Source organism: Erinaceus europaeus, chromosome 6 (assembly GCF_950295315.1).
Source record: "Erinaceus europaeus chromosome 6, mEriEur2.1, whole genome shotgun sequence".
NCBI classification, from domain to species: domain Eukaryota; kingdom Metazoa; phylum Chordata; class Mammalia; order Eulipotyphla; family Erinaceidae; genus Erinaceus; species Erinaceus europaeus.
In genome coordinates, this window is record NC_080167.1 from 15,701,933 (window position 1) to 15,728,174 (window position 26,242).

Genomic DNA, 26,242 nt, shown 5'->3' on the forward strand with positions numbered 1-26,242 from the left:
AAAATGACTCATTTTTTTAAATAATAGATTTTCGTGAGGATATGAAAAATTGTAATCCTTAAATATTGTTGGTAAGAATGTAAAATGGAGCCACTTCTGTGTAAAACAGTTTGGTGGTTTTCAAAATATTAGCTATTACTAACATAGGATACTGATATGATAGTAACATAAGTTATTCTGTGACCCAGCGACCCCATCCTTACTGAGTACCCAAGAGGAATAAAAACATATATTCAGAAGTCAGGTGGTAGCGCAGCGGGTTAAGCTCAGGTGGAAAAAGCACAAGGACTGGCATAAGAATTCCGGTTCAAGCCCCCGGCTCCCCACCTTCAGGAGAGTCGATTCACAGGCAGTGAAGCTGGTCTGCAGGTGTCTATCTTCCTCTCCCCCTATTCTGTCTTCTCCTCCTCTCTCCATTTCTCTCTGTTCTATCCAACAACAATGACATCAATACTGACAACAATAATAACTACAACAATAAAACAACAGGGCAACAAAAGGGAAAATAAATATTTAAAAAAACATATATTCACACAAAAATGTGTACTTGGTTACAGCAGTATTATTCGTAAGAGTCAAAAGTGGAAACTACCCGGATGCCCACCGGTTAGTGGATAAAGAAAAGAACTTCACCGTTTTCAGCCCATCTTGGATGGACCTTGAAGAAATCATGTTGAGTGAAATAAGTCAGAAACAGAAGGATGAATATGGGATGATCTCACTCTCAGACAGAAGCTGAAACACAAGATCAGAAGAGAAAACACAAGTAGAACCTGAAATGGAATTGGCGTATCGTACCAAAGTAAAAGACTCTGGGGTGGGTGGGTGGGGAGAATACAGGTCCAGGAAGGATTCAGAGGACCTAGTGGGGGTTGTATTGTTATATGGGAAACTGGGGAATGTTATGCATGTACAAACTATTGTACTTACTGTTGAATGTAAAACATTAATTCCCCAATAAAAAAAAATCTTGTAACAAAAAAAAAAAAAAAAAAAGAAAGAAAATGCTGTTTATTTAGATTTTTTTTTTTCAGTCAGATCTCTGATCAGCTCTGACTTATGTTGACACTTTGGACTGAACTTGGAAACTTTGGTGCCTTAGGCCTGAAAGTCTTTTTTGCATAATTACTATGCTGTTTCCCCAGCTTAGGACTATTCATACCATGGAATATTATTTAGACATAAAGAGGAATGATGAATTGATAGCACATGCTCCTTGGGTGAACCTTGAAGGCATTGTGTTGAATAAGAAAAGTCAGACACGGGAGTTGGGTGGTAGTGCAGTGGGTTAAGCACAGGTGGTGCAAAGCGCAAAGACTGGCTTAAGGATCCCAGTTCGAGCCTCTGGCTCCTCACCTGCAGGGGAGTCACTTCACAGGCGGTGAAGCAGGTCTGCAGGTGTCTAGCTTTCTCTCCCCCTCTCTGTTTTCCCCTCCTCTCTCCATTTCTCTCTGTCCTATCCAACAATGACGACATCAATAACAACAACAATAATAACTACAACAATAAAACAACAAGGGCAACTAAAGGGAATAAATAAATAAATATTAAAGAAAAGAAAAGTCATATACAAAAGGCCACACATTCTATGCTTCCACTTATATAGATTGTCTGGGATAGGAAATTTATAGAGACAGAAAGAAGATGAGTGGTTGCTAGGGGTTGGGTAGATGGGAGGATAGAGGTGAGTACTTTTTGGAGTTGGGGTTTCCTGTTTGAAGATGAAGGTGTAAATAATAAACTGAAAATCCAATTATGCTGGTAGTTGCACCGTGGATATGTAATAGTTTCACAGTGAACACAGGAAAAGCTATAGGATTTTACACTTTATATGGATGAATCTCATGGTGTGAGAATTGTACCCCAGGACAGTCATGGGGGAGGGCATTTGGGCCCATGGTAGACCTCACATGCTACAGTGTTCCCATCTGTGTCCTACATGTGAGATCAGCCATGCCATCCAGGTGGTACAATCACGATGCCAGCACATCGACCAGTTGTCTCACTGGCATCTCATCAGAATGCATCTTCATCTTTAAAGATCTTTTTGTTTTGCTTTACATTTTTTTTATAATTATTATCTTTATTTATTGAATAGAGACAGCCAGAAATCAAGAGGTAAGGGGGTGATTGAGAGGGAGAGCGACAGAGAGATACCTGCAGCCCTGCTTACCACTTGTGAAGCTTTCCCCCTGCAGGTAGGGACAGGGGGCTTGAACCCAGGTCCTTGCACAATGTAATGTGTGCTCAACCAGGTGTGCCACCACCCGGCCCCCATCTTTAAAGTTCTTTAAATAGCACATTATTGTCAAACTTTTGAAATTCCAGAAAGAACCAATATCACTCTATCCTGTAGGTCCACAATCAGTCAGGAGCCTCTAAGCAGTGGTGAGCAACAGACTCCAAGATCTCAGGGTAGAGTGAATGAGGAGGATTGGATCAGAGTGTGTGTGTGTGTGTGTGTGTGTGTGTGTGTGTGTGTGTGTGTGTACACCAAAGCAATACTTAATTCTGGTTAATGGTTGTGCAGGGAATTGAACTTAGGACTTTGGAGCCTTAGACATGAAGTCTTATTGTACAAGTATTATGCTATCTCCCTTGCCTTAAGTCAGTCTAAGGTGGTGTCTTGGTCCTAAATTCTAACTCTGGTGTTAAAGCGATCCACATTCGGCTGGTGATACAGCTCAGAGGCAGAGTACAGAGCTCTCACATAGGCAGCTGTGAGTTGGATTTCTGAGAGTACACACTCCACCCACCCCACCCCACACAGGAATAAAGCAGTCCACATTGGAATCCACTGGTGGAAGTGTTTAAAAACTCTTGTGTTGGGTGGGGTATAGATAGCATAATGGTTATGCAAAGAGACTCTCATGCTGAGGCTCCAAAGTCCCAGGTTCAATCCTCCTGCACCACCATAAGCCAGAGTTGAGCAGTGTACTAGTAAAACAAAAAACATAACAAACAAATAAAACTGTTGTGTTGGTTGAATTTCTCCTTCCAGGTCTGTTGAGTGGAGATAAAAAATTAGCACTTTCCTGGAGGATGATTGGGAGAGATGGAAAGAGACTAGCAGTGTGTGTGTGTGTGTGTGTGTGTGTGTGTGTGTGTGTGTGTGTGTGTGTGTCTGTGTGTGTGTTTGTGTGTGTGTGTGTTTGTGTGTGTCTGTGTGTCTGTCTGTGTGTGTGTGTGTCTGTGTGTGTGTGTCTGTGTGTGTGTGTTGTTGTTGCTGCTGTTGTTGTTGGCTGATATCCTCCTGTGGGGGCTCAGGGAGGTCAGAACAGAAAACCCAGGTCATTTGGGGTTGAGTATGTGTTTCTGAACCCTGCTGGGAAGAGTAAGCAGTGTCTGGACGTCCTGGTTTAGCCTGCGCAGCAGAGTTCCGGGGTTGCCTAGCAACAAATGGACTCGCGCTCCGGCGCCGCGCGCAGCAATGGAGGAGCACAAAACCTCCCTGAGCGTTGTGGTGTGCGAGCATTTAAAGAAGCTGTGTCTGCACGACTTCCCTTGCGGCACCGGCAGCTGGGTCTGAATCTGGTCGGGGGGCTGGTGTGGTCAGGACATGGGCTATGGGCACTGCAGGGTGTGGACTGAGTAGGGTTCCCTGAACCTGTGGGCACGTAGCCTGGTCCCTGGGTGGACCCTCTCACTTCCTTAAAGACAGCAGGCTCCTTCCTTTTGTTGCCCTTGTTGTTTATTGTTGTTGTTGTTATTGTTATTGCTATCATTGTTGTTGGATAGGACAGAAATGGAGAGAAGAGGGTAAGACAGAGAGGGGGAGAGAAATATAGACACCTGCAGACCTGCTTTACCATTTGTGAAATGACTCCCCTGCAGGTGGGGAGCGGGGGGGGGGGGGGGGACCTCAAACCGGGATCCTTGCACCGGTCCTTGCACTTTGTGCCACATGCGTTTAACCCGCTGTGCTACCACCCAACTCCCAGTTTCTAAACTTTTTAGTTCTGATCCTCCTATTTTACAGTCTGTTTTGGGAGTATCTCCTTGAGGAGCTGAAGCATAAGTGAAAATTTCCTCCACCCCTGCAGAATAGGTCTCGCTTTCTTCCTCAAAAGAGGCGGGCATGGAGGGAACTGACCCCAAGGAAAGAGGAGACCCTGAGCCCGGAGGAGGAGCCAACAGACGCCCTACTGGGCCTAGCCTGCAGCCCCCACTCACCCTGGGCCCTGCCAGAGGATGCCAGTGCGGAGGACCGTTTCCTGAGAGAGTTGGCCATTCGCCACCCCATGATGATCAATGAAACTTTCTTCTGCTCCTACTTTAGGTCACTGAGGGTGGTGGACAAGAAGGTGAGTACTGCACTGAGCACTAGGAGGAGCATGAGCAGCCTAAAGGCTGTTCCCTCACATGCTGAGTGGTGGGACCTGTGTTAAGTGGAAGGAAGACTAACTTTACTGGTTTGTTCATTCATCTTCCAATTTCTAGTGGGCTCTGCAGCCAGCCCCTTGCTTCCTTCTGGAGAGAAACCTTTTGGAGTGTCCATATGATTGTATTAAAACTGTGGGAACCAGGTGCTGGGGTGGTAGTGTAGTGCAGTTCTGATTCCTGGCACTAAAAGCTTTCTTTGCTAATCACCATAGCAGGGCACCAAATTGGGTGGAGACTGAATTTCAGTCTCTCTGAGTTTGGTTGAGTCTCTTTTCCAGAGAAAGTGTCACCTGCACGGGAGGAACAGGTGGAACAATGCCTACCAGTTGATCTGGGACTCCTCCAGTATCAGCACCAAATGATTCATGTCCCAGGCACCTCTTGATCCTAGACCAACTGAGCCTGCCAACCACCTTGGAGTAAAAGAAGCCCAGCCAGGAAGGGCACCAGCTGACTTTGGGGCCATGGAGAAGTGAGGCTCATGGGCAGTTCCTTGGAGCTCTGTCCTAATTTCTGCATGCAAGCCCAGGATCCTTTAAGGATTTATGGTCTGTGTGGTATTGAGGTAGCTGGCAAAGAAGATGGGATTTTTTTATGAGTGAAATACATCATGGGGCCAGATGGTGGCGCACCTGGTTGAGAGCACTTGTTACAGTGCACAAGGACCCAAGTTTGAGCCCCGGTTTCCAGATGCAGGGGGAAAGCTTCCTGAGTGGTGAAGCAGTGTTGCAGGTGTCTCTCTCTTCTTCTTTATCACCCTTTTCCCTCTTAATTTCTGGTTGTCTCTATCCAATAAATAATGATAATAATTGGGAAGGCAGGCGGTAGCGCAGTGGATCAAGCTCACATGGCGCGAAGCACAAGGACCCACGCAAGGATCCTGGTTCAAGCCGCGGGCTCCCTACCTGCGGGGTGGTCACTTCACAAGCGGTGAAACAGGTCTGCAGGTGTCTATCTTTCTCTTTCCCTCTCTGTCTTCCTTTCCTTTCTTGGTGTTTCTCTGTCCTATCCAACAACAACAACATTAATAACAATAATAATAACAACAGTAATGATAAACAACAAGGGCAACAAAAGGAAAAAATGGCCTCTAGGAGCAGTAAATTCGTAGTGCACGTACCAAGCCCCAGCAATAACCATGGAGGCAAAATAAAAATAATAATGATAATAATTTTAAAAATACCTCAGGAGAAGGATGAATACTAGATGATCTCTCTCTTAGCTAGGGTGTAAGGAACAAAGCAAGGGAAAGCACAGGGCAAGACTTTAATTAGCTGTGATTTGTTGAAGCAAAGTCAATTTTTATTGTATTTATTTATTTTCTCTTTTGTTGCCCTTGTTGTTTTTTATTGTTGTTGTAGTTGTTATTGTTGTTGTTGATGATGTCATCATTGTCAGGTAGGACAGAGAGAAATGGAGAGAGGAGGGGAAGACAGAGGGGGAGAGAAAGACAGACACCTGCAGACCTGCTTCACCACCTGTGAAGCCCACTTTCCTGCAGGTGGGGAGCCAGGGACTCAAACGGGAATCTTTACGCCGTCTTTGCACTTCGCTTAACCCACGTGTGCTTAACCCACTGCGCTACTGCCTGACTCCCAAAATCCATTTTTTTAAAGTGGGGAGGTAGAAGGTGACTGGAAGAGGTTTCAAACCTCATGCCCTACAGTGGGTGGAGGGTGTGGTGTGCTGACTCTATCTCGGGGAGAATTGAAGCTATTCCTGTGGCAACAACAGCCTTGTAAATCAACAGCTCCCCAATAAAGTGATGAAAAGGAGGTAAAGCAACAGACATTGCATTATAAGATTAAAAACAGAAGAAGGGGGCCAGCAAAATAGCTCATTCGGATAGTGAACTGCTTTGTCATGTGCACAGTCCAGGTTCGAACCTGGCCCCCACTACATTGAAGAAGCTTCATTCTCTCTACCATTCTGTTTCGTTTCTTTTCTCTTTTCTTTTTCTTTTTTTTTCCCATTCTGTTTCTATATAAACAAAAACAAACAAAAAAACTAGAAGAAGGACAAGGGGGGCTGGGTGATGGTGCAGCAGGTTAAGTGCACATGCTGTGAAACACAAGGACTGGCATAAGGATCCTGGTTCGAGCCCCTGGCTCCCCACTTGCAGGGGGTTGTTTCACAAGCGGTGAAGCAGGTCTGCAGGTGTCTATCTTTCTCTCCCCCTCTCTATCTTCCCCTCCTCTCTCCATTTCTCTCTGTCCTATCCAACAACAATGACAGCAGTGACAATAATAACAACAGCAATAATAAACAACAGGGCAACAAAAGGGAAAAAATAGCCTCCAGGAGCAATGGATTTGTAGTGCAGGCACCGGGTCCCAGCAATAACCCTGGAGGCAAAAAAAAAAAAAAAGAGGAAGAGGAAGAGGAGAAGAAGAAAAAGAGAAGAGGGAGGAGGAGGAAGAGAAGAAGAAGAAGTAAAAGGAGGAGGAAAAGAAGGAGCAGGAGGAGGGGAAAGAGAAGAAGAGAGGAGGAGGAGGAGGAGGAGGAGGAGATGAAGATGGTGATGATGGGATTGCTGCCCTCAGGAGTTCACAGTCCACGAGGGACCCGGGACCCTTAGCAGGAAGCTGTACAGCTCCTACATCAGAGCAGGGTAGAGAAGGGAAAGTCACAGCAGTGACCAAGGTCCTTGAATCCTGGCAGGCCCGGGCAGGGAAGATTTCCAGGAGGGGCCAGGCTGGGCACAGTGGGTGTTGGGGAGTGATCCTCTGAAGATGGGTCCATTCTTCTGTCCTCAAGAGACTTGGCCTCTGCTCCTGCTCCACCTTGCTCTCCGCCCCCAGCACTCAGCTCTCTTGGTTTGCTTTCCAGGTAAGCCTTGTGGATAAGTCCCTCCTGAATGTTCTGAAGCTGGAAGAGTTGCTACTGAGTGCGAATCACATCAAGGAGATCAATGCCTTCTATCTACCTGCAACCCTCAAGGTAAAGGAGCAGGCTCCTTCTAGAGCCTCTAAAATTAAAAATGGTCGAGTCGGGCGGTGACGCAGCGGGTTAAGTGCACGTGGCACAAAGCGCAAGGACCGGCGTAAGGATTTGGGTTCGAGCCCCCCAGCTCCCCACCTGCAGGGTTGTCGCTTCACAGGCGGTGAAGCAGGTCTGCAGGTGTCTGTCTTTCTCTCCCCCGTCTCTGTCTTCCCCTCCTCTCTCCATTTCTCTCTGTCCTGTCCAACAATGACGACACCAATAACAACAATAATAACTATAACAATAAAACAACAAAGGCAACAAAATAAAGGGAAACTAACTAAATAAATAATAAAAAAATAAAAAATTAAAAAAATTAAAAATGGAGAGAAAGAAAAGAAAAAGCCCACCATGTATATGCTTTGCACATGGCTCAGGTTCAAGCCCCAGCACTGTGGGAATGCCATGGCACTAGAGGAAAATCTTATGCTGTCCTTTCTCTCCCCCCCCACCCCTCCTTTCTCTCCTTCCTCTGAATGGGAAAGCAGCCCAGGAGCAGTGAAATCTGCACATGCAAGGCTGGGCTATGGAAAACGTGATAAAACACACATGTTACCATGTGTAAGACCCTGAGCTCAAGCCCCTGGTCCCCACCTGCAGGGGGAGCTTCACAAGTGGTGGAGCAGTGCTGCCGGCGCGTCTCCGTCTCCTCATCTCTATCACCCCTTCCCTCTCAATTTCTGTCCTATCTTAATGAACGAACAATAAATTTAAAAGAAAGAAATTATGCATATGCAAGATCCTAACTCTACAAAAAATTAAATGGTATATTTTATATCCATTTTTGCCACAATTTAAAAAATAGGTAACAGTGAAGATAGAGTAGCTTTATTATGAGTCTTCAGCTGGGCACATCAAAATGGTTTCAGTTTTCTTTTTCTTTCTGCTTTCTCCTCCTCCTCCTTCTACTTTTCTTTTAGAGGGGGTAGGAGAGAGGCAGACAGAGGAAGGGACACCAAACACTTCTCTCCATCTATGGAGTTTCCGTGTGTTGCTGGGATCAAACCCAGGACTTCATGCATGTTAAGGCATGCACTATGCCTGCTGAACCATCTGTTAGCTATTTGTTTTCAATGAAATGCAAATACCAGTAGTCTTAGTGGCAAAAGGGACTCAGAAATATAGCTCAGTGCTTAGAAAGACCAGGGGCTTCCTTGGGTAAGAAATACAGATAAGGTGTCACTTTTGGACCTGTTTTTCATTCATTCAGTCTCCCCTTGGCTCACCCAGAAACATGTTGCCAAAATGTTATGCCTGTCCCCTCCTTCTCAAATATTCCAACATTAGTACCCATTCCAGGATATATATATATTTATTAATGAGAAAAATAGGAGGAGAGAGAGAAAGAAGCAGACATCACTCTGGCACATGTGCTGCTGGGGACTGAACTCAGGACTTCATGCTTGAGAGTCCAATGCACTACCACCCGGACCACCAGAAATTCAAGATGTGTTCATTTATTTTTATTTATTTATTTATTTTTGCCTCCAGGGTTAGTTATCACTGGGGCTCAGTGCCTGCACTACAAATCCTCTGCTCCTGGTGGCCATCTTTTTTCCATTGTTGTTATTTTTATTGCTGCTGCTGTTGTTGTTGCATAGGACAAAGAGAAATTGGGAGAGAATGGTTGAATTCAATCCCTGGGTCACCTCCACACACAGAGCAAAGGAGAGTCTAGTTGGGTGCAGGGAGACACACTATGCCTGTTTCACAATCCCACTCTGGACTTCCCCTGCAAACTTGCGTTCAGGTAGGAAGGCCCTAGATCCCTCTGTGATGGGCTCACGACGGGTCACTGTCTCTCAGGTGCTGGAGCTTTATGGCAACGAGATCACCAGCCTGGAATGTCTGTGTGCCCACCCACCACCACAGCTCCAGCACTTGGGGTTAGGCCACAACAAACTGCTGGGCCCTTTGGAAAATCTGTATGTCACCTCGGATTACTGGTAACTCGGGGACACCCAGTGGAAGGAGGAGGACGGGATGGAGTGTTGGGTTTGGGTGATTCTACCAAGTGGTATGCAGAACCCTTTCCTGTGATCCCTCCCGTGTGACGACCAGTATTTGTTTCTCTGACACACTGAGAATCCCTCTGAAGCCTGGGCAGGGGTGGAGGGAGGGAGTGGGTAAGTAAGAGTCTTAACACTGGTGCCATGCTTTGAGTGGGGTTCATTGTTTGTTGACACTGGGCTGACAGTGGTTGTGCCCCCACCACACACCAGTTGTCACCGTCAAACATGTCTCCCTGGCACTGGAGTGGAGATCCACAGTAACTCTCAGTCTGCTCTGGATGTTACGCTGTTCTGGAGCAGTTGGGGCGCATCTGAGTTGTTTGCTCAGTTGTTACCTCCCAGTTACTGAAGCATCGTGCTGTTCCCTTGATGGGTGAGCAGTGGGGAAGTGAGAGCCCAAGATCCGAGAGAGTGGGGCCCACTGTGAAAAGCCTCCAAGGAGAAAGAGGACAGGACTACAGCCCAGCTCTAGCATCCATGGAGCTCCCCAGTGCTGGCCATAGTGCTTATGTGGTGCCAGGGTTCAAATCCAGGGCCTTACACAGAAGGCATGTGCTCTACTGGCTGAGCCATCGCTGGGTTTGGGTTCTGATTTTTTATTTGGAAAACATCAGCCTAGTTCCCTGCTTCACACTGAGTACGGAACACCCCTAGGTTTGTGGAAACTGTGACTTGAGGTGAAAGGGCATCACACCAAACCAGATCTTCAAATAATGTCACTTCCTTCCACATCTCCTGGGATGGTTATTATCTCATCAATATTCTAACAAAATGACTTTGAACAAACTACTTATTGTAGGACCTGCTGTGTGGAAATCATAGAAGCATATATGTGAAACCTCTGGTTTTCACCATATTGAAATGAAAAGACATGCTTCTTAGAGTCAATTTTGCTGGTGTCCCCAGTGACTACCTCTGCCTGCCCTGCCAGCCTGACAGTGTTTTTTGGGAACCTTCTAGATACAAAGCACTGTATGAGCCTCCAAAGGAGATCCCTGGACAGGACGTCTAACTAGGAAAAATGGATCTGTGTAAATAGAAGTCAGTGAGGAAGGGGCAGGTGGTGGTGCACCTGGCTAAGTGCTCACATTATACTACGCAAGGACCCAGGTTCAAGACCATAGTCCCTACCTGCAGGGGGGAAAACTTCACAAGTGATGAAGCAGGGCTGCAGGTGTCTCTGTCTCTCTTCCTCTCTATCTCCCTCTCCCCTCTCATTTTCTCTCTGTCTCTATCCAATAAAAAAAGAAGTCACTGGGAGCAGGATGTGAGCAAGGCCATCTATGTGGTCAGGTGGAGAGAGAGGAGGCAGGAGGACCAAGGGGTCCTTTCACCTCCGGGGCACAGATGAGTGAGTGAGGGATGGTTTCTCCTGCTTGGCGCCAGGCCTCTGTTCTGCACACAGTCTCCTGTGTCCATCCCTTGGCTCAGCTGACATGCCAATGGCCTGGCTCACCTTCTAGGCCCAAGCTGGTCTCCTTGGACCTGAGTTTCAATAACCTGACGGACCTGCAGGGCATGGTCGCCAGCCTCAGCTCCCTAAAGTGCCTGCGGCTGCTGCTGCTACAAGGAAACCCGCTGGCCCTGGTACCCTACTACCGGGGCTTCACCATCGACAGCCTGCCCCAGCTATGCGTGCTGGATGACATCACCGTGTCCCCCAGCGAGAAGTACCTGTTCCGGGGCCTCAGCTGCAGCGGGGGTGAGGGAGCTGGCCTGCCCCCTCTTCTCAGACTCTGCTCAGGCGCAGCTCACCCTGCTGGTCAGAGTTCTCTCCCAGCCTTTAACCGCTGTGACTGGGATCTGGGGACAGAACTGGTCCAGACACCTGGAGGGTCCCCTACTTTCCTAGGCAAATGGGAAAGTTTCAGGTCAATTTCTTCACTTCTGTGGTGGCTTGAGATCACCCCCTGGTGGTCCACACCTCAAGGTGCAGCCGAGCTCTCTCAAAGGTCAGGTGCTCGGACCTTAGCTACACGCAAAGGGAATATGTAACCTTGACCTCTGATGGTCCTTCATAGCAGCTGCTCTCATTCCTGTTACACAGTCAGGAAAACACGCTGAAGAGGGTGTCTTGCCCCAGAGCACTGCATCTGAGTTTGGCAAACCTGGGATGTGAACTCAAGTCAGCCAGGCTCTGACTGTGCCTTGCAAGGGAGGCGGGACTCCGGGGAAACCCTCCATATCTGACTTATGGCTGCCACGCCTGCCTTGCAGACCTCTTGACCAGCGAGGCACAGCTGGTGGTGACCATTGGAAACGTCAGAGGGGTTCTGGACTCATCTGTCTTAGACCCAGAACCGGGGCCTCAGGGCCCTTTCATCACTTACAGCTACTACGTGACCTATGATTTTTTGGAAGATGAGGATAATGAAAAGAAGGAGTATGGTGGCGTGCTGGCTGAGGTATACACCCCCTAGCTGTTCTTGAGAACATGGGGCTCCCCTCCTGGGCCCACTGGGACTCCTGTCTAAGCAGAACCATGCTAGGGAGCTTGGGGGTGTCCTTAACTTCAACCTTTCTAGTCTGCACTCTTCCTTCTCCAAGCGGTTCAGCCATTTTCTTACTGCTAGAATAATTCTCCACTGAGTCACCCCTCTGTCCTCCTCAAAATATGAGCAGATGACCTAATGAGGGAACAGCCTCAGATTGTATAACTAGGCGGATTGGCCCCCAGCCCTTTTATTCAACCTCTTGTCTGCCTGCCCTGAAAAAGAGCCCCCTTCCCAGGCGCCAGCTGGTGGCACACCTACAAGTGCACACATTAAGTGCACACATTACAGTGCTCAAAGATCTGGGTTTGAGCCCCTGGTCCCCACCTTCAGGGAGAAAGCTTCACGAGTGGTGAAGTAGGGCTGCAGGTGTTTCTCTGTCTCTCTCCCTCTCTATATACCTTTTCCTCCTCAGTTTCTGTCTCTGCCCAATAGCAAATTAAGGAAGGAAGTAACAAGAGCCCTCTTCCCGGGATTCTTTCTGATTGGTGTCCCATGAGGCTTGATCCTAAGCAGGAGCAGGAGCTACCATGTTGTTTTTATTCTCTCTTTTTTAAACCAGAGCACTGGTGGTATAGGAGACTGAACCTGAAGCTCTGAGCCTCAGGCATGAAGGTCTTTTGCATAACCATTATGCTATCTCTCCTGTCCCTATTTTAAAGTTTTAAAAAATATTTTGTGCAAGGACCAGCGTAAGGATCCCGGTTCGAGCCCCCGGCTCCCCACCTGCAGGGGAGTCGCTTCACAGGCAGTGAAGCAGGTCTGCAGGTGTCTATCTTTCTCTCCCCCTCTCTGTCTTCCCCTCCTCTCTCCATTTCTCTCTGTCCTATCCAACAACGAGGATATCAATAACTACAACAATAAAAAACAACAAAAGGGAAAATAAATATAAAAAATTAAGAAAAATATATTTTGTTGACTTTTTGTAGAGACAGAAATAGAAATGGAAGGGGAGATAGAGAAAGAGAGTGAGACACCTGCAGCACTGTCTCACCACTTGTGAAACTCCTCCCAGCTTCAGGGGGGCACCGGGGGCTTGAACCCAGATCTTTTCACCCTGTAATGTGTGCGCTCCACTATGTGCACCACCACTCAGCTCCCCATATTTTAATACTTTTAAAGATTGATTTTAAATGATCTGGTGGTGGTGCACTTGGTAAGTGCACATGTTATAATGCATAATCACCTGGGTTCAAGCCCTTCGCTCTCACCTGTGGGGGGGCTTAAATTTGTCTCTGTATTTATCCTAAATAAATGTTTTAATATTTATTTATTTCCCACCAGGTTTATCACTGAGGTTCAGTGCCAGCTCTATGAATCCACAGCTCCTGGTGGCCTCCCCCCACCCCTGCCATTTTTATTGACTAGGACAGAGAGAATTTGAGAGAAGAGGGGAAGGTAGAGAGAAAGGTGGGAGCAGGCGATGGTGCACCTGATTGAGTACACCATGTGCAAGGACCCGGGTTTGAGCCCCCAGCACTCCACCTATAGGGGGAACACTTCAGGAATGGTAAAGCAGGTCTACAGGTGTCTCTCTTTATTTCCCTCCTCTCTCAGTTTTTCTCCATCCTGTTAAATAAAATGGAAAAAGTGGCCACTGGGAGTGGTGGAGTTATAATGCTGGCTCTGAGCCCCAGAGATAACCCTGGTGGCAATAAAAAATGAGAGAGAGAGAGAGAGAGTCTTGCAGCCTAGCTTCTCTGGCCAGGCTTATGAAGCATCCCCTGCAGGTGGGGGGCAGAGGCTTGAAGCCAGGTCCTTGAGCTGGAAATATGTGCGCTTAACTGTGTGCACCACCACCCAGCCCCAAAAGATTTACCTTATGCTTTACATATAAGAAAGTCTCACAAGAGAAAGACAGAGTGAGACACGCCACATCAACCCTGTAGTGCATGTGGTGCTGCGGATGGAACCAGGAGCCTCAGGCATGCAAGCCGCAGCAAGCTCTATCCCCAGCCCACACAGGTGTAGTGCGCACACGCCTGCCTCCTTGCGATCCCTAGAGTTTGCCCACCGACACTCCATCCACTTCACGCACTTGGACCAAACGCTGCATGCTCTTCTGTCTGTCTGGCAGATCGTCAAGCCCTCACCCATGGAAGAGTTAGCAGGGGAAGAGGCCCATGAAGAGGTCCCTGGAGAGGTCTCTGTAGCCAGTGGGGAAGTGTCCCAGACCCAGTCCCAGGACACCATGCTGGAGGAGTCCATCATGTCATCCCCATCAGCAGCGCTGCAGAGATCCGAGTCCGCACAAGAGTTGGTCAAGTTGAGGCCTCGTATAGACCCTCGGCTCTTCCCATCCCCGGGGTAAGAATGGGGACCTGGGGAGCAGGGTCTACACCTGCATCGCCCCAATCCCCCTCTGGCTCGGACTGCAGAGGGCTCCCTGGAGCCACGTGTGGCCCCACAGCTATGCTCCGGGTGTCAGCCATGCGGCTGTGTGCTGCACCAGGATCTACTTTCCCTGAGAGCCGGAGCTTTGCACTCCCAAGTGTAGCTGAGCCTTCACGGAGTGGCCACAACACTTCTCGCTTCAGGCCCTGGGGGCTGAAATCTTTCTGGGTTATTTGGTGTGTGTGTGTGTGTGTGTGTGTGTGTGTGTGTGTGCCTCCAGGGTTATCACTACGGCTCAGTGCTGGCCCCTATGAATCCACTGCTCCTGGTGGCCATTTTTTTTCCCATTTTTATTTGATAGGACAGAGAGAAATTGAGAGAGGAGGGAGGGATAGAGAGGGAGAGAGAAAGAGATGCACCTGTAGACCTGCCTTTTCACTTGTGACATGACTCCCCTGCAGTTGGGGAGCTGGGGGCTCCAACCGGAATCCTTATGCCAGTCCTTGTTCCTTACTATGTGCACTTAACCCGTTGTGCCACCGCCTGGCCCCCTTGGATTACTTTTTTTTTTTTTGCCTCCAGGGTTACTGCTGGGGCTCAGTGCCCGCGCCATGAATCCACTGCTCCTGGAGGCTATTTCCCCTTTTGTTGCACTTGTTGTTTTATCATTGTTGTGTTTATTATTGTTGTTGTTATTGATGTTGTTATTGTTGGACAGGACAGAGAAATGGAGAGAGGAGGGGAAAACAGAGAGGGAGAGAAAGACAGACACCTGCAGACCTGCTTCACCGCTTGTGAAGTGACCCTCCCCTGCAGGTGGGGAGCTGGGGGCTCAAACTAGGATTCTTATGCTTCATGTGCGATTAACCCGCTGTGCGTGTCCTTGCGCTTCATGTGCGCTTAACCCGCTGCGCTACCGCCAGACCCCCCTTGGATTACATTTTTAATTATTATCTTTTCCATTTTATTTGATAGGACAGAGAGAAATTGAAAGAGGAGGAGATACAAAGGAAAAAAACACTTGCAGAGCTGATTCATCGCTTGAGAAACATCCCCCTTGCAGATGAGGAGCGGGGAGCTGGAACCCAGATCCTTGAGCCGGTCCAAGCACTTTGTACTATGGGCGCTTAACCAAACGTGTGCCACACAGCTCCCTGGATTAAATTTTATTTTTATTTTATTTTTGCCTCCAGGGTTATTGCTGGGGTTCGGTGCCTACACTACGAATCCACTGCTCTTGGAGGCTATTTTTCCCCTTTTGTTGCCCTTGTTGTTTATCGTTGTTATTATTATTGTTGTTGTTGTTGTTGGATAAGATAGAGAAATGGAGAGAGGAGAAGAAGACAGAGAGGGGGAGAGAAAGAGAGACACTTGCAGACCTGCTTCACTGCCTGTGAAGCAACTCCCCTGCAGGTGGGAAGGGGGGTCTCGAACTGAGATCCTTACGCCAGTTCTTGCGCTTCATGCCATGTGCGCTTAACCCGCTGTGCTACTGCCAGGCCCCCTAAATTTGTTTTTATGTACTAATTTATTTGGTATGACAGAAAGTTGAGAGGGGAAGGTAAGAAAGAGAGGGGGAGAAAGAGAGACTCCTGTAGCATTGCTTCACTGCTTGTGAAGCTTCCCCCCTGCAGGTGGGGACCGGGGGATTGAACCTAGTGTGCACATGGTAACATGTGCCACCACCTGTCCCCACTGCATTAGTTTTTAATCCATCTAGAGCTGGACGGGGATGTGTGGGCTGGATCTTTCTGCCTGGATACCAGGTTCTTTCTTATCCTGAAAAGACCATTCTGGAGCTGGCAGGGAAGCTCATCTGGGACAGTGTCTGCAACCCAGGTTTGAGCCCAGACCCCACTGCACTGGGAGAAGCTTCAGTGCTATGGTGTCTTTCCCTCTCTCTTTGTCTCTCTGTCTCTGTCTCTTGCTATCCAAAAATGTCAGCCTGGTAAAGTGAAGCTACAACAATAAGGGGGGGGGGACCTAGTCTAGTCCATAGGCTTTGTATATGTCATGTATTTATTTGATGAAGAATCTCATTTGATGAAGAGGAGACTTACAAGAATTTAAGAGTCAATTCACATTAATTACTGAGGCTCCATTAGTTGATTTTTAAAAATTATTTATTTTATATATTACTTATTCCCTTTTGTTGTTCTTTTTTATTATTGTAGTTGTTGTTGTTATTGATGTTTTCACTGTTGGATAGGACAGAGAGAAATGGAGAGAGGAGGGGAAGACAGAGGGGCAGAGAAAGATAGACACCTGCAGACCTGCTTCACCGATTGTGAAGCGACAACCCTGCAGGTGGGGAGCCGGGGGCTCAAACCTGGATTCTCATGCCGGTCCTTGCGCTTTGTGCCATGTGAGTGCACTTAACCCACTGTGCTACTGCCCAACTCCCAAAATTATTTATTTATTAATAAGAGGGATAGAAGAAAAAGCCAGACATCACTCTGGTATATGTGCTGCCTGGGATTGAACTCAGGACCTCATGCCTGAGAGAACAATACTTTATCCACTGCGCTACCTCCTGGATCACCATTAGTTGATTTTTTACTCATTTCAAACTATTGACTTTTGTTTGGGTTTATTCATTATTTTATTTTATTTTATTACCAGAGCACTGCTCAGTTCTGGCTTATGGCAGTGTGGGGGATTGAACCTGGGACTTGAGAGCCTCAGGCATGAAAGTCTCTTTGCATAACCATTATGCTATACCCCCACCCTATTCATTATTTTCACACAAAACCCTGCTGTCAGCTTTTGCTGCTTTGTGGTCCTTGAAAGGATCAGAGTTAACCAGGCTTTCCCACCACAAAGATCTGCCTATGCCCTCAGGGGACTTGGGGACTAGCAACTCTTAAAATATGCTGGGAAGTTATTATTATTGTTTTAATATTTATTTATTTATACCCTTTTGTTGCCCTTGTTGTTTTATTGTTGTAGCTATTATTGTTGTTGTTGATGCCATCGTTGTTGGATAGGACAGAGAGAAATGGAGAGAGGAGGGGAAGACAGAGGGGGAGAGAAAGACAGACACCTGCAGACCTGCTTCACCACTTGTGAAGCGACTCCCCTGCAGGTGGGGAGCCGGGGGCTCAAACTGGGATCCTTATGCTGGTCCTTGCGCTTTGTGCCACATGCCCTTAACCCGCTGTGCTACCGCCCAACTCCCTATTATTATTTTTTAAATATTTATTTATTTCCTTTTGTTGCCCTTGTTGTTTTATTTTTGTAGTTATTGTTGTTAATGATGATGTCGTTGTTGGATAGGACAGAGAGAAATGGAGAGAGGAGGGGAAGACAGAGATGGGGAGAGAAAGACAGACAGACACCTGCAGACCTGCTTCACCGCTTGTGAAGTGACTCCCGGGCAGGTGGGGAGCTGAGGGCTTGAACCGGGATCCTTACACCGGTCCTTGCTCTTTGTGCCACGTGCGCTTAACCCGCTGCGCTATTGCCCAACTCCCCCCTATTATTATTTTTTAACAATTATTTAAAACCTCGACTGATACGGGCCTGTTGGAGCTATGTGGTGCTGGAGTCACCCATGTGGGGACTGGGGCTCCTGCGATTACACAGCATGGGCACAGCTCCTACTGTTAAGGACAATGAAGAGAACCTGAGCTGGCAGCTGAGGGATCTTAGCTGGTGACACTGTTCTAGGATTAACTTTTGAAGAGACTAACAAGAAAGGAAGAACCACAAACAGTTCTACCACTCACACTTAAGTAGGGGCTGGCAGAGAGCTCAGGGGGTAGAACACACCACAAGCACTAACTACTTGGAGAGCACCATGGATGTGATGCTGTGTCTCCTTCTCTCTGCAAAAACCTGGAAGAACACATCATTGGGAGTCGCAGTGGGTTAAGAGCACATGGCACAGAGCGCAAGGACCAGCTTAAGGATCCCGGTTCGAGCCCCCGGCTCCTCACTTGCAGGGGAGTCACTTCACAGGCGGTGAAGCAGGTCTGCAGGTGTCTACCTTTCTCTCCCCTCTCTGTCTTTCCCTCCTCTCTCCATTTCTCTCTGTCCTATCCAACAATGATGACATCAATAACAACAACAATAATAACTACAACCATAAAACAACAAGGGCAACAAAAGGGAATAAATAAATATTTTTTAAAAATAAAGAAAAACACATCACTGGGGCCAGGTGGTGGGTGGCACACCTGGTTGAGCGCACATGTTACAGTGCACAAAGACCCAGGTTTGAGCCCCCGGTCCCCACCTGCAGGGGGAAAACTTCACAAGTGGTGAAGCAGGGCTGCAGGTATCTGTCTTTCACCCTCTCTATTCCCTCCCTTCCCTCTTGATTTCTAACTGTCTCTATTCAATAACTAAAGATAATAAAAAAAAATTTTTTAAAGAAAAAGAAAAACACATCTTTGGGGGCCAACCACAGATCTCACTTAGTGTGTTGCTTTGCCATGTGTGTGACACAGGTTTGAGCCTGAACCCACCACATTGAAGGAAGCCTCGGTGCTATGGTCCTAGCCCCTTCCTCCCCTCCCCTCTCCTCCTCTTCTTTCTCCTCTGTGCACCTCTCTCTCTCTCTCTCTTTCTCTCTCTCTCTCTGTGTGTGTGTGTCTGTCTGTCTCTCTCTCTCCTCCTGCCCATCTCTATCTAAAAAAAAAAAAAAGTTATTGGATGGAGAGACCATTCAGGATTTTGTGCATGTGGGGTGTCCCAAACATGATTTTGGGTTAATACAGGGTAGCAGACATCAAGCAGGACAGAACATGGTCTGTTCTCTTGGGCAGGGAGAGACCCAGATAATGAGGGAAATGAACAGTGATTATCACACAGGATTCGTGATTGGGGCTATGCTGGGGGAGGATGGGAATCAGCCCTGGCAGACTTGGGGGAAAGAGCTGACAGAAGCTCAACCAGAGGGAGGAGAGGCCGGGAGGAACTAGCACTGGAAAGGCAGCTTCAGAGAGAGCAAGTCTGTTTACTCCTGTGGGGAAACTATGAAAAAGTTTTATCAGGGGAGCATCAAAATCAGATTTGCATTTTAACGAAGTGAGCGCAGTGAAGGTGACGTTCTGAAACTAGATAGTGCCAGCACCCGCCATCTAGTCCCCAGTGGGGTTTTTTCTTTTTCCCCAGAGCACTGCCGGCTTATTGTGGTGCTGCTGGAGATTGAACCTGGGATTTCAGAAGCTCAGGCATGGAATTCTATGGTAGAACCACTGTACTGTGCTCCTTAACCCTCCCAATGGAGTTTCAAGTATTCTCTTTTGTGCATTTGGCTTAATATTTTATTATGAGGGGGTTTACTCTTTACATGTATTTATTAGGACAGAGGTTATGGAATTTCTCTCACCTAGTAAATGTATTTTATTTCATGTTTTTTTCTTTCCCTATCACTGATATTTTTTTAAAAGATTTCTTATATTTATTTTCCCTTTTGTTGCCCTTGTTTTTCACTGTTGTTGTAGTTATTGTTGTTGTTGTTGATGTCACTATTGTTAGATAAGACAGAGAGAAATGGAGAGAGGAGGGGAAGACAGAGAGGGGGAGAGAAAGACAGACACCTGCAGACCTGCTTCACCGCCCGTGAAGCGACTCCCCTGCAGGTGGGGAGCCAGGGGCTCGAACCGAGGTCCTTGTGCCGGTCCTTGTGCTTTGCGCCACATGCGCTTAACCCATTGCACTACTGGTTGACTCCCTTAAAAATTTTTTATTTATTAATGAGAGAGAGAGATGAGAGAAAGAGAAGTAGAGAGATGCCACTCTATGCCACTCTATGCCACTCTAGTGCATGTGCTGCCAGGGACTGAACTTGGGACCTCATGCTTGAGAGTTCAGTGCTTTATCAATCCACTGTGCTAGCCCCCAGACCATGCTATCACTGATTTTAAAAAGCAGCTATTGTGACTGGGAAGATAGCATAATGGTTACACCAAAAAACTTTAGTGCTTGAGGCTCCAATATCCCAGGTTCAGTCTCCAGCACCATCATAAGCCAGAGCTGAGTAGTACTTTGGTAAAATAATAATTAAAATATTAAAAAATAGGCGCAAAGCACAAGGACCAGCGGAAAAATCGCAGTTCAAGCCCCCGGCTCCTCACTTGCAGGGGAGTCGCTTCACAGGCGGTGAAGCAGGTCTGCAGGTGTCTATCTCTCTCCCCCTCTCTGTCTTCCCCTCCTCTCTCCATTTCTCTCTGTCCTATCCAACAATGATGACAACAATAATAACTACAACAATAAAAAAAAAAACAAGGGCAACAAAAGAGAATAAATAAATATTTTTTAAATATTAAAAAATAATAATGAAGTAAAATAATGTTTAAAAATTTGGCTATGTTGGGGCTGAGCAATGGCATACACAGTAAAGTGTACATGTCATCATGTGCAAGGACCCAGGTTCAAGCCCCTGGTTCTACACCTGCAGGGAAGCCTGATTCTCTTCTATTTTTTTTTTTCCCTCTGAATCTAACCATTCTGGTTAGGCCATGTACGTGGAGTCACATGGTGTTTGTGGCTTTATGTCTGACTTTCTTTACCTGGTGTGATGGCTGTGAGGTTCGTCTATGCCACAGCAGGTGTCAGCATTTCATCCCCTTCCTCCCTCCTTCTCTCCTGTCCTCCCTTCCTTCTTCCTTTTTTTTTTATGCCACCAGGGTTATCACTGGAGCAGGACATGCCTGCATGGCCAATCAGCCACTCCATGTGACCACTTCTCTTCCTTCGCTCCTTCTTTTCCCTCTGTCTCTAAAAATTTATTTATTTATTATTTATTGGATAGAGACAGGGAAATTGAGAGGGAAAGGGGAGACAGAGAGGAAGGGAGGGAGGGTGAGAGAGACAGACAGACAAAGAGAGATGTACATCTCTGCTTCACCACTCGTGATGCTTTCCTGCTGCAGGTGGGGACCAGAGGCTTGAGCCTAGGTCTTTGCACATTTTAGCCTGTCTTTTTCTTTTATTTGATAGAGAGGGAAGGTGGGGAGAAAGAGAGAGACATCCGCAGCTGCAGTGGTGCTCCACCACTCTTAAAGCCCCCACCTCCACCCCCACTCCAGCTTCTCATGCATGATGATTACTGGCTGCTCCACTACCCAACCCTCCGTTTCTTTCTAATATATTTTTTAAAAAATTTATGTTATTTATTTTCCCTTTTGTTGCCCTTGTTTTTTTATTGTTGTTGTAGTAGTTGTTGTTATTGATATTGTCGTTGTTAGATAGGACAGAGAGAATTGGAGAGAGGAGGGGAAGACAGAGAGGGGGAGAGAAAGACAGACACCTGCAGACCTGCTTCACTGCCTGTGTAGTGACTCCCCTGCAGGTGGGGAGCCGGGGTCTCGAACCAGGATCCTTACACTTTGCACCACATGCGCTTAACCCACTGCGCTACCGCCAACTCCCCTTTCTAAGATTTTTATTCCACTCTCTAGGTGCCTCAGACTCTCTAGATGGAACTGAACTTTGTCATGAATAATGTAGGCACTGACATCTTTTGGGATCTTTCTCGTTCTCTCTTTAGTGTGTTCTTTGGGATTCCTGCTTTCTTCCCATGTAAATTTCCACATTCAGCTTGTCCAGTCACTGAGACACTAGAGAATCACCCTGTAGTGACTCTGGGAACTTGCAAGGATTCGCCTTTCTTGCTACTCCTTTGCTGGGCTTTGACGAAACTCCTGGTTTCCATTGCCGGCTGGGTCACGGACATGCGCCTGAGCAAGTTCCCCTGTGACACGCAATCACTTTGCTTACTTGGCAGTGCCCAAGCCGCTGGGGCCTCAGGTCACACGCATCCTCTCCACATGCCCTGGCACTTATTCCTGCCCCACCCCCAACCCCCTTGGCCTCATGTCATTTCTTCATTCCCCCAGGACAGTCCTCTTCAGCACGGTCCGCAAGCCGTGGTCGGACATCATTCCCTGCAGCTACGAGATGCAGCACACGCTCAAGGACCTGGTGCCCCTCAAGGCCTTCCTGCTGGCAGGGACCACAGTCACTGTCGTGGAGGAGAAGGTCCACATACTGCCTCCCCATCTCCCCTGCTCTGTCTCCTTTCTCAGTCGAGAAGGCCCTGCTCCTTTGTCAGGTCTCAGGTCTTTCCAGAAAGCTCCGGCTCCTGCTTGACTCTGCTCACTGGGGATCATCTTGCTGTCTCCTAGATTCTCTCTTGGCCTGTGGGACAGTCTCCTGTTGACCATTCCATATTGGCCAAGAAAAGCAAAGGGGAAGACAAGAAAGGGAAGGAGAAAGAAGAGAAAGACAAGGGGAAAGACAAAAAAGACAAAGGGGAGAAAGAGCCGGGTAAGGTAGGCAGGTGTCCGCCCTGGGGGAGTGGACTCCCATAAGCTCCCTGCTGGGCCTTCTCCCACCCCCTGGCCTCTCTCTGCAGGAGCAGAAAGGCTCCAAGAAGAAGAAGGAGGCTCCCAAGGAGCTTTACCAGGACCCACCCATCCTGCAGGTGCTAGGCAGCTGCCTGGTGGCCCTGGAGCCTCTGCTGGCTGGGGAGCCCCTCGTGTCCACTGTGTGTGACTTCGGGGTGGTCCGAACCGCAGATTCCGACAGGCTGACCTTTCTCAGGGTATAAGAGGAACCAGGCCTGGGAGGCAGGTGGTGGCAGAGGGACAAGATAGCTCTGAGCCCCCAAGATCCCAGCCTGGCAGTGGAAAGTAGGGGCTCTCTCTAGGTCTGGCATCAGGGGTACAGTCTCCTGACTCTTGACCAGAGAGAGGCCCTGCCCTGCCTTGGGGGCTTGGTAGGGAGTTGATCATGCCTTCCTCAGAACAACCCCCACCCCCCGCCCTTCAGTGACCATCTTATTTTGAGGCTCTTTCTCTCAGGATTCAAAGAAGACTAAGAGTAAGAAAGGTCAAAAAGGTAAGAGCAAAGCAGATAACTTAGTCCTTCTGGGGTGCTGTGGCCAAGCCCCATGGATGGTGAGGCTTGGCAACAGCAGGCATTTACTTCCTGCAGTTCTGGATGGTGGCAAGTCCAAGACCAAGTTGCCCTTGTCAGGTGAGAACACTCTTCCTGGTTCATAGTCGGTGCTGTCTGTCAAGTCCAGTGCCTCACATCTGCATGACTCCACAGCTCCCACTAGACTACTTTCCCCTTTCTTTTTCATTTCTATATTTATCTGTTTCCCCTTTTGTTGCCCTTGTTTCTTATTGTTGTAGTTATTATTATTGTTGTTATTGACGTCGTTGTTAGATAGGACAGAGAGAAATGGAGAGAGGAGGGGAAGACAGAGAGGAAGAGAGAAAGATAGACACCTGCAGACCTGCTTCACCGCCTGTGAAGTGATTCCCCTGGAGGTGGGGATTGGAGGCTCAAACTGGGATCCTTACACTGGTCCTTGCGCTTCAAGCCACCTGCGCTCAACCCGTTGCACTTAACCCGCTGCGCTACTGCCCGACTCGCTACTTTCCCCTTTCTATCTCAGGCAGAAAGAGATGGAGGGGAAAGAGAGAGGGAAAGACAAGGCAGCACTGCTCCACCCAAGTTCATGGAGCCTCCCCGTGGTGCTCAGCACATGGTGTGCTCATTTGGTACTGGAGGCTCGAACCTGGGTCCTCATGCATAGCTAAATGTGAGCTCTACCTCGTGAGCTATTTCCTGGCTTCCAAAGCTTCAACTTCATTGTAGCTTGGGGTTAGGTTTCAATGTGTGGACTTGAGGCGTGGGGTAGTCAATGAAATGTGGAGCAGTGTAAAACCTGCTGGGTATCCACTCTGGTTTGAGACCCAGGCCATAGGAAAACAAAGAATAAGTCTTCCGGTCAGTGGGTGGGTCATGCTCACCCTGAGGACTGAACCCAGTCTTGCCTGCAGCCCTTGGACTCACAAGGCCTGCTGGGAACTGGGGAGACTGCTCAATCATATTGTACATATACTAGGCCTTGGCCTCATTTTATATCACTGAATTAAAAAAAAAAACTATTCTGCTATCTACCAGAAACACACCGTCAATATAATAAAAGATATTTAAAGATACAATGATAGGATAGAAAAAGATAGCCATGGAAACACCAATCAAATGAAAGTTGGAGCAATTGTATTAATATCAAAGTAGATCTGACAAAAAAAATCTGAAATAGAGAACAAATAAGAAATCAGAGGGTTGTTTTATAATAAAAAAGGAGTTAGTCCATTAGGAAAATATAATAATCCCAAGCATGTAGTACCTGATAATTGAACTTTAAAATATATGAAACAAACAAACAAACAAAATGATAGGAACATTGGAAGAATAGTTGAACCTGGCAGTTAAGGACAGAGCACTGGGAGAGCATAGGGCCCCACAGTCAGCCTCTTGTGAAATCAACTTATTTCTTGTTTCTGTGACTGGAATGGATGAGGAAAATCCTTCCTCTCATGGACACATAACTGGAAAAGAGACATGTACTTCACTAGGACTTCAAATAGTCATGGATAGTCATAAATATCACCAGATTGGATAGCGAGTAGTTTCTTAAAGATTGTTAAAATGTGGACACTGAATGTCTAGGAATGGATTTTTTTCTTTTCTATTTTTATTTTTACCAGAGCACTGCTCAGCTCTGGCTTATAGTGGTGTGGGGGATTGAACCTGGAACCTGGGAGCCTCAGGCATGAGAGTCAGTTTGCATAACCATTATGCTATCTCCCCTACCATCTTTTCTATTTTTTTTTTTTTTTGCCCAGCCCGCCCACCTCTTTTCTATTTTTTATAGATTAAAAATGTATCTTTTTAATATTTATTTTCCCTTTTGTTGCCCTTGCTGTTTTTTTTTTATTGTTGTAGTTATAATTGTTGTTGTTAGATAGGACAGAGAGAAATGGAGAGAGGAGAGAAAGACAGAAGGGGAGAGAAAGATAAGACACCTGCAGACCTGCTTCACCACTTGTGAAATGACTCCCCTGCAGGTGGGGGGGGGGCTCTAACCGGAATCCTTACTCCCGTCCTTGTGCTTCCCGCCACATGCGCTTAACCCGCTGCGCTACCGCCCAACTCCCTAAAAAAATGTATCTTTATTTATTGGGTGGATATAGCCAGAAATGGAGAGGGTAGGGGGAGATAGAGAGACTTGCAGCACGGCTTCACCACTTGCAAAGCTTTTCCCCTGCAGGTCGGGACTAGGGACTTGAACCCTCACATGTGTGCTCAACCGGGTGTGCCACCAACCGGCACCTGGAATAGATTTTTTTGAAATCAGTTTTGTTAAAACATTGATCTATAATGCATTTTGAGTAGCCATTTTTATACAGGCACAATTTGTACCACCAGACATTTATTATTTGTGAAAGAATGGTTTGCATTATTTATATGGTTCGTTGTATATCATATATACATTAATATATATATACATAATATATATTATGCACAATAAGTTCTATTCTATAATATTTATTTATTATCCCAAAACCACACTCTAATTTCCTACCTATATCATTAGAAAGTCTTTTGGATATTAGAAAATTGGTAAATTTGTGGCATCTGCTTGAAAGTTCCAGCAGTTATACATTCATTTATTTAAGTGCTTTCAGCTGTTTTTCCTCAAGTGGCAGGTTTACACTTTTTTTAAAGACTATCTGATGGATATTCAGCTCTTGAATAGCTAAAATTTGTCGGTGATATTGTAAATGATGGGCTGAGATGTCATTGGCGGTTAGGACCCTGATTCCAAACCCGGGTTTCCTGGGGTCGGAGGGCAGCTCTGCGACTCACTCACTTAGCCTGTTTCTGTTTTCTCAGAAAAGAGGAAATCTTTGGTTGTAATGTTCGATAGCAGCTACCAGCCCGAGCCCCTGTCGGTGGACATCCAGGTGCAGCTGAACCAGTGCCGCACGGCCGAGGAGGCGCTGCGGGACCTCGCCTTGCACGGCACCTATTAAACGCTCTTCCCGCACTCGGACTCCGCGTGCCAGGTCGCTGCAGCGCGTAGGGGTGGAGGTGGAGGGCCGGGGCCCGGATCTGGCGGCGGCGTATTCCGCGCAGGTGCATCCAGGACCGCGAAGCCTAATGAGAAGACCCGCCCTGGCCCCGCTCTGGCACCACCCCCGCCCGGGTGGCGGCTGCAGCTGGTGG

At 47.4% G+C, this 26,242-nt stretch overlaps 2 protein-coding genes across 2 annotated transcripts in view; both read left to right on the forward strand.

Moving 5' to 3' along the window:
* Positions 1–26,242, forward strand: part of BCL7A (BAF chromatin remodeling complex subunit BCL7A) — a 236,299-nt gene that overhangs the window by 166,153 nt on the left and 43,904 nt on the right. The window lies entirely within an intron of this gene.
* Positions 4,141–26,069, forward strand: LRRC43 (leucine rich repeat containing 43). The gene is made up of 12 exons (XM_060193152.1): positions 4,141–4,304; positions 7,213–7,323; positions 9,172–9,311; positions 10,841–11,079; positions 11,595–11,782; positions 13,947–14,176; positions 22,051–22,192; positions 22,339–22,485; positions 22,569–22,757; positions 23,017–23,053; positions 23,150–23,191; positions 25,910–26,069. Exons 1-12 carry the CDS (start codon positions 4,242–4,244, stop codon positions 26,047–26,049), a joined length of 1,668 nt encoding a protein of 555 aa, XP_060049135.1. The 5' UTR covers positions 4,141–4,241; the 3' UTR covers positions 26,050–26,069.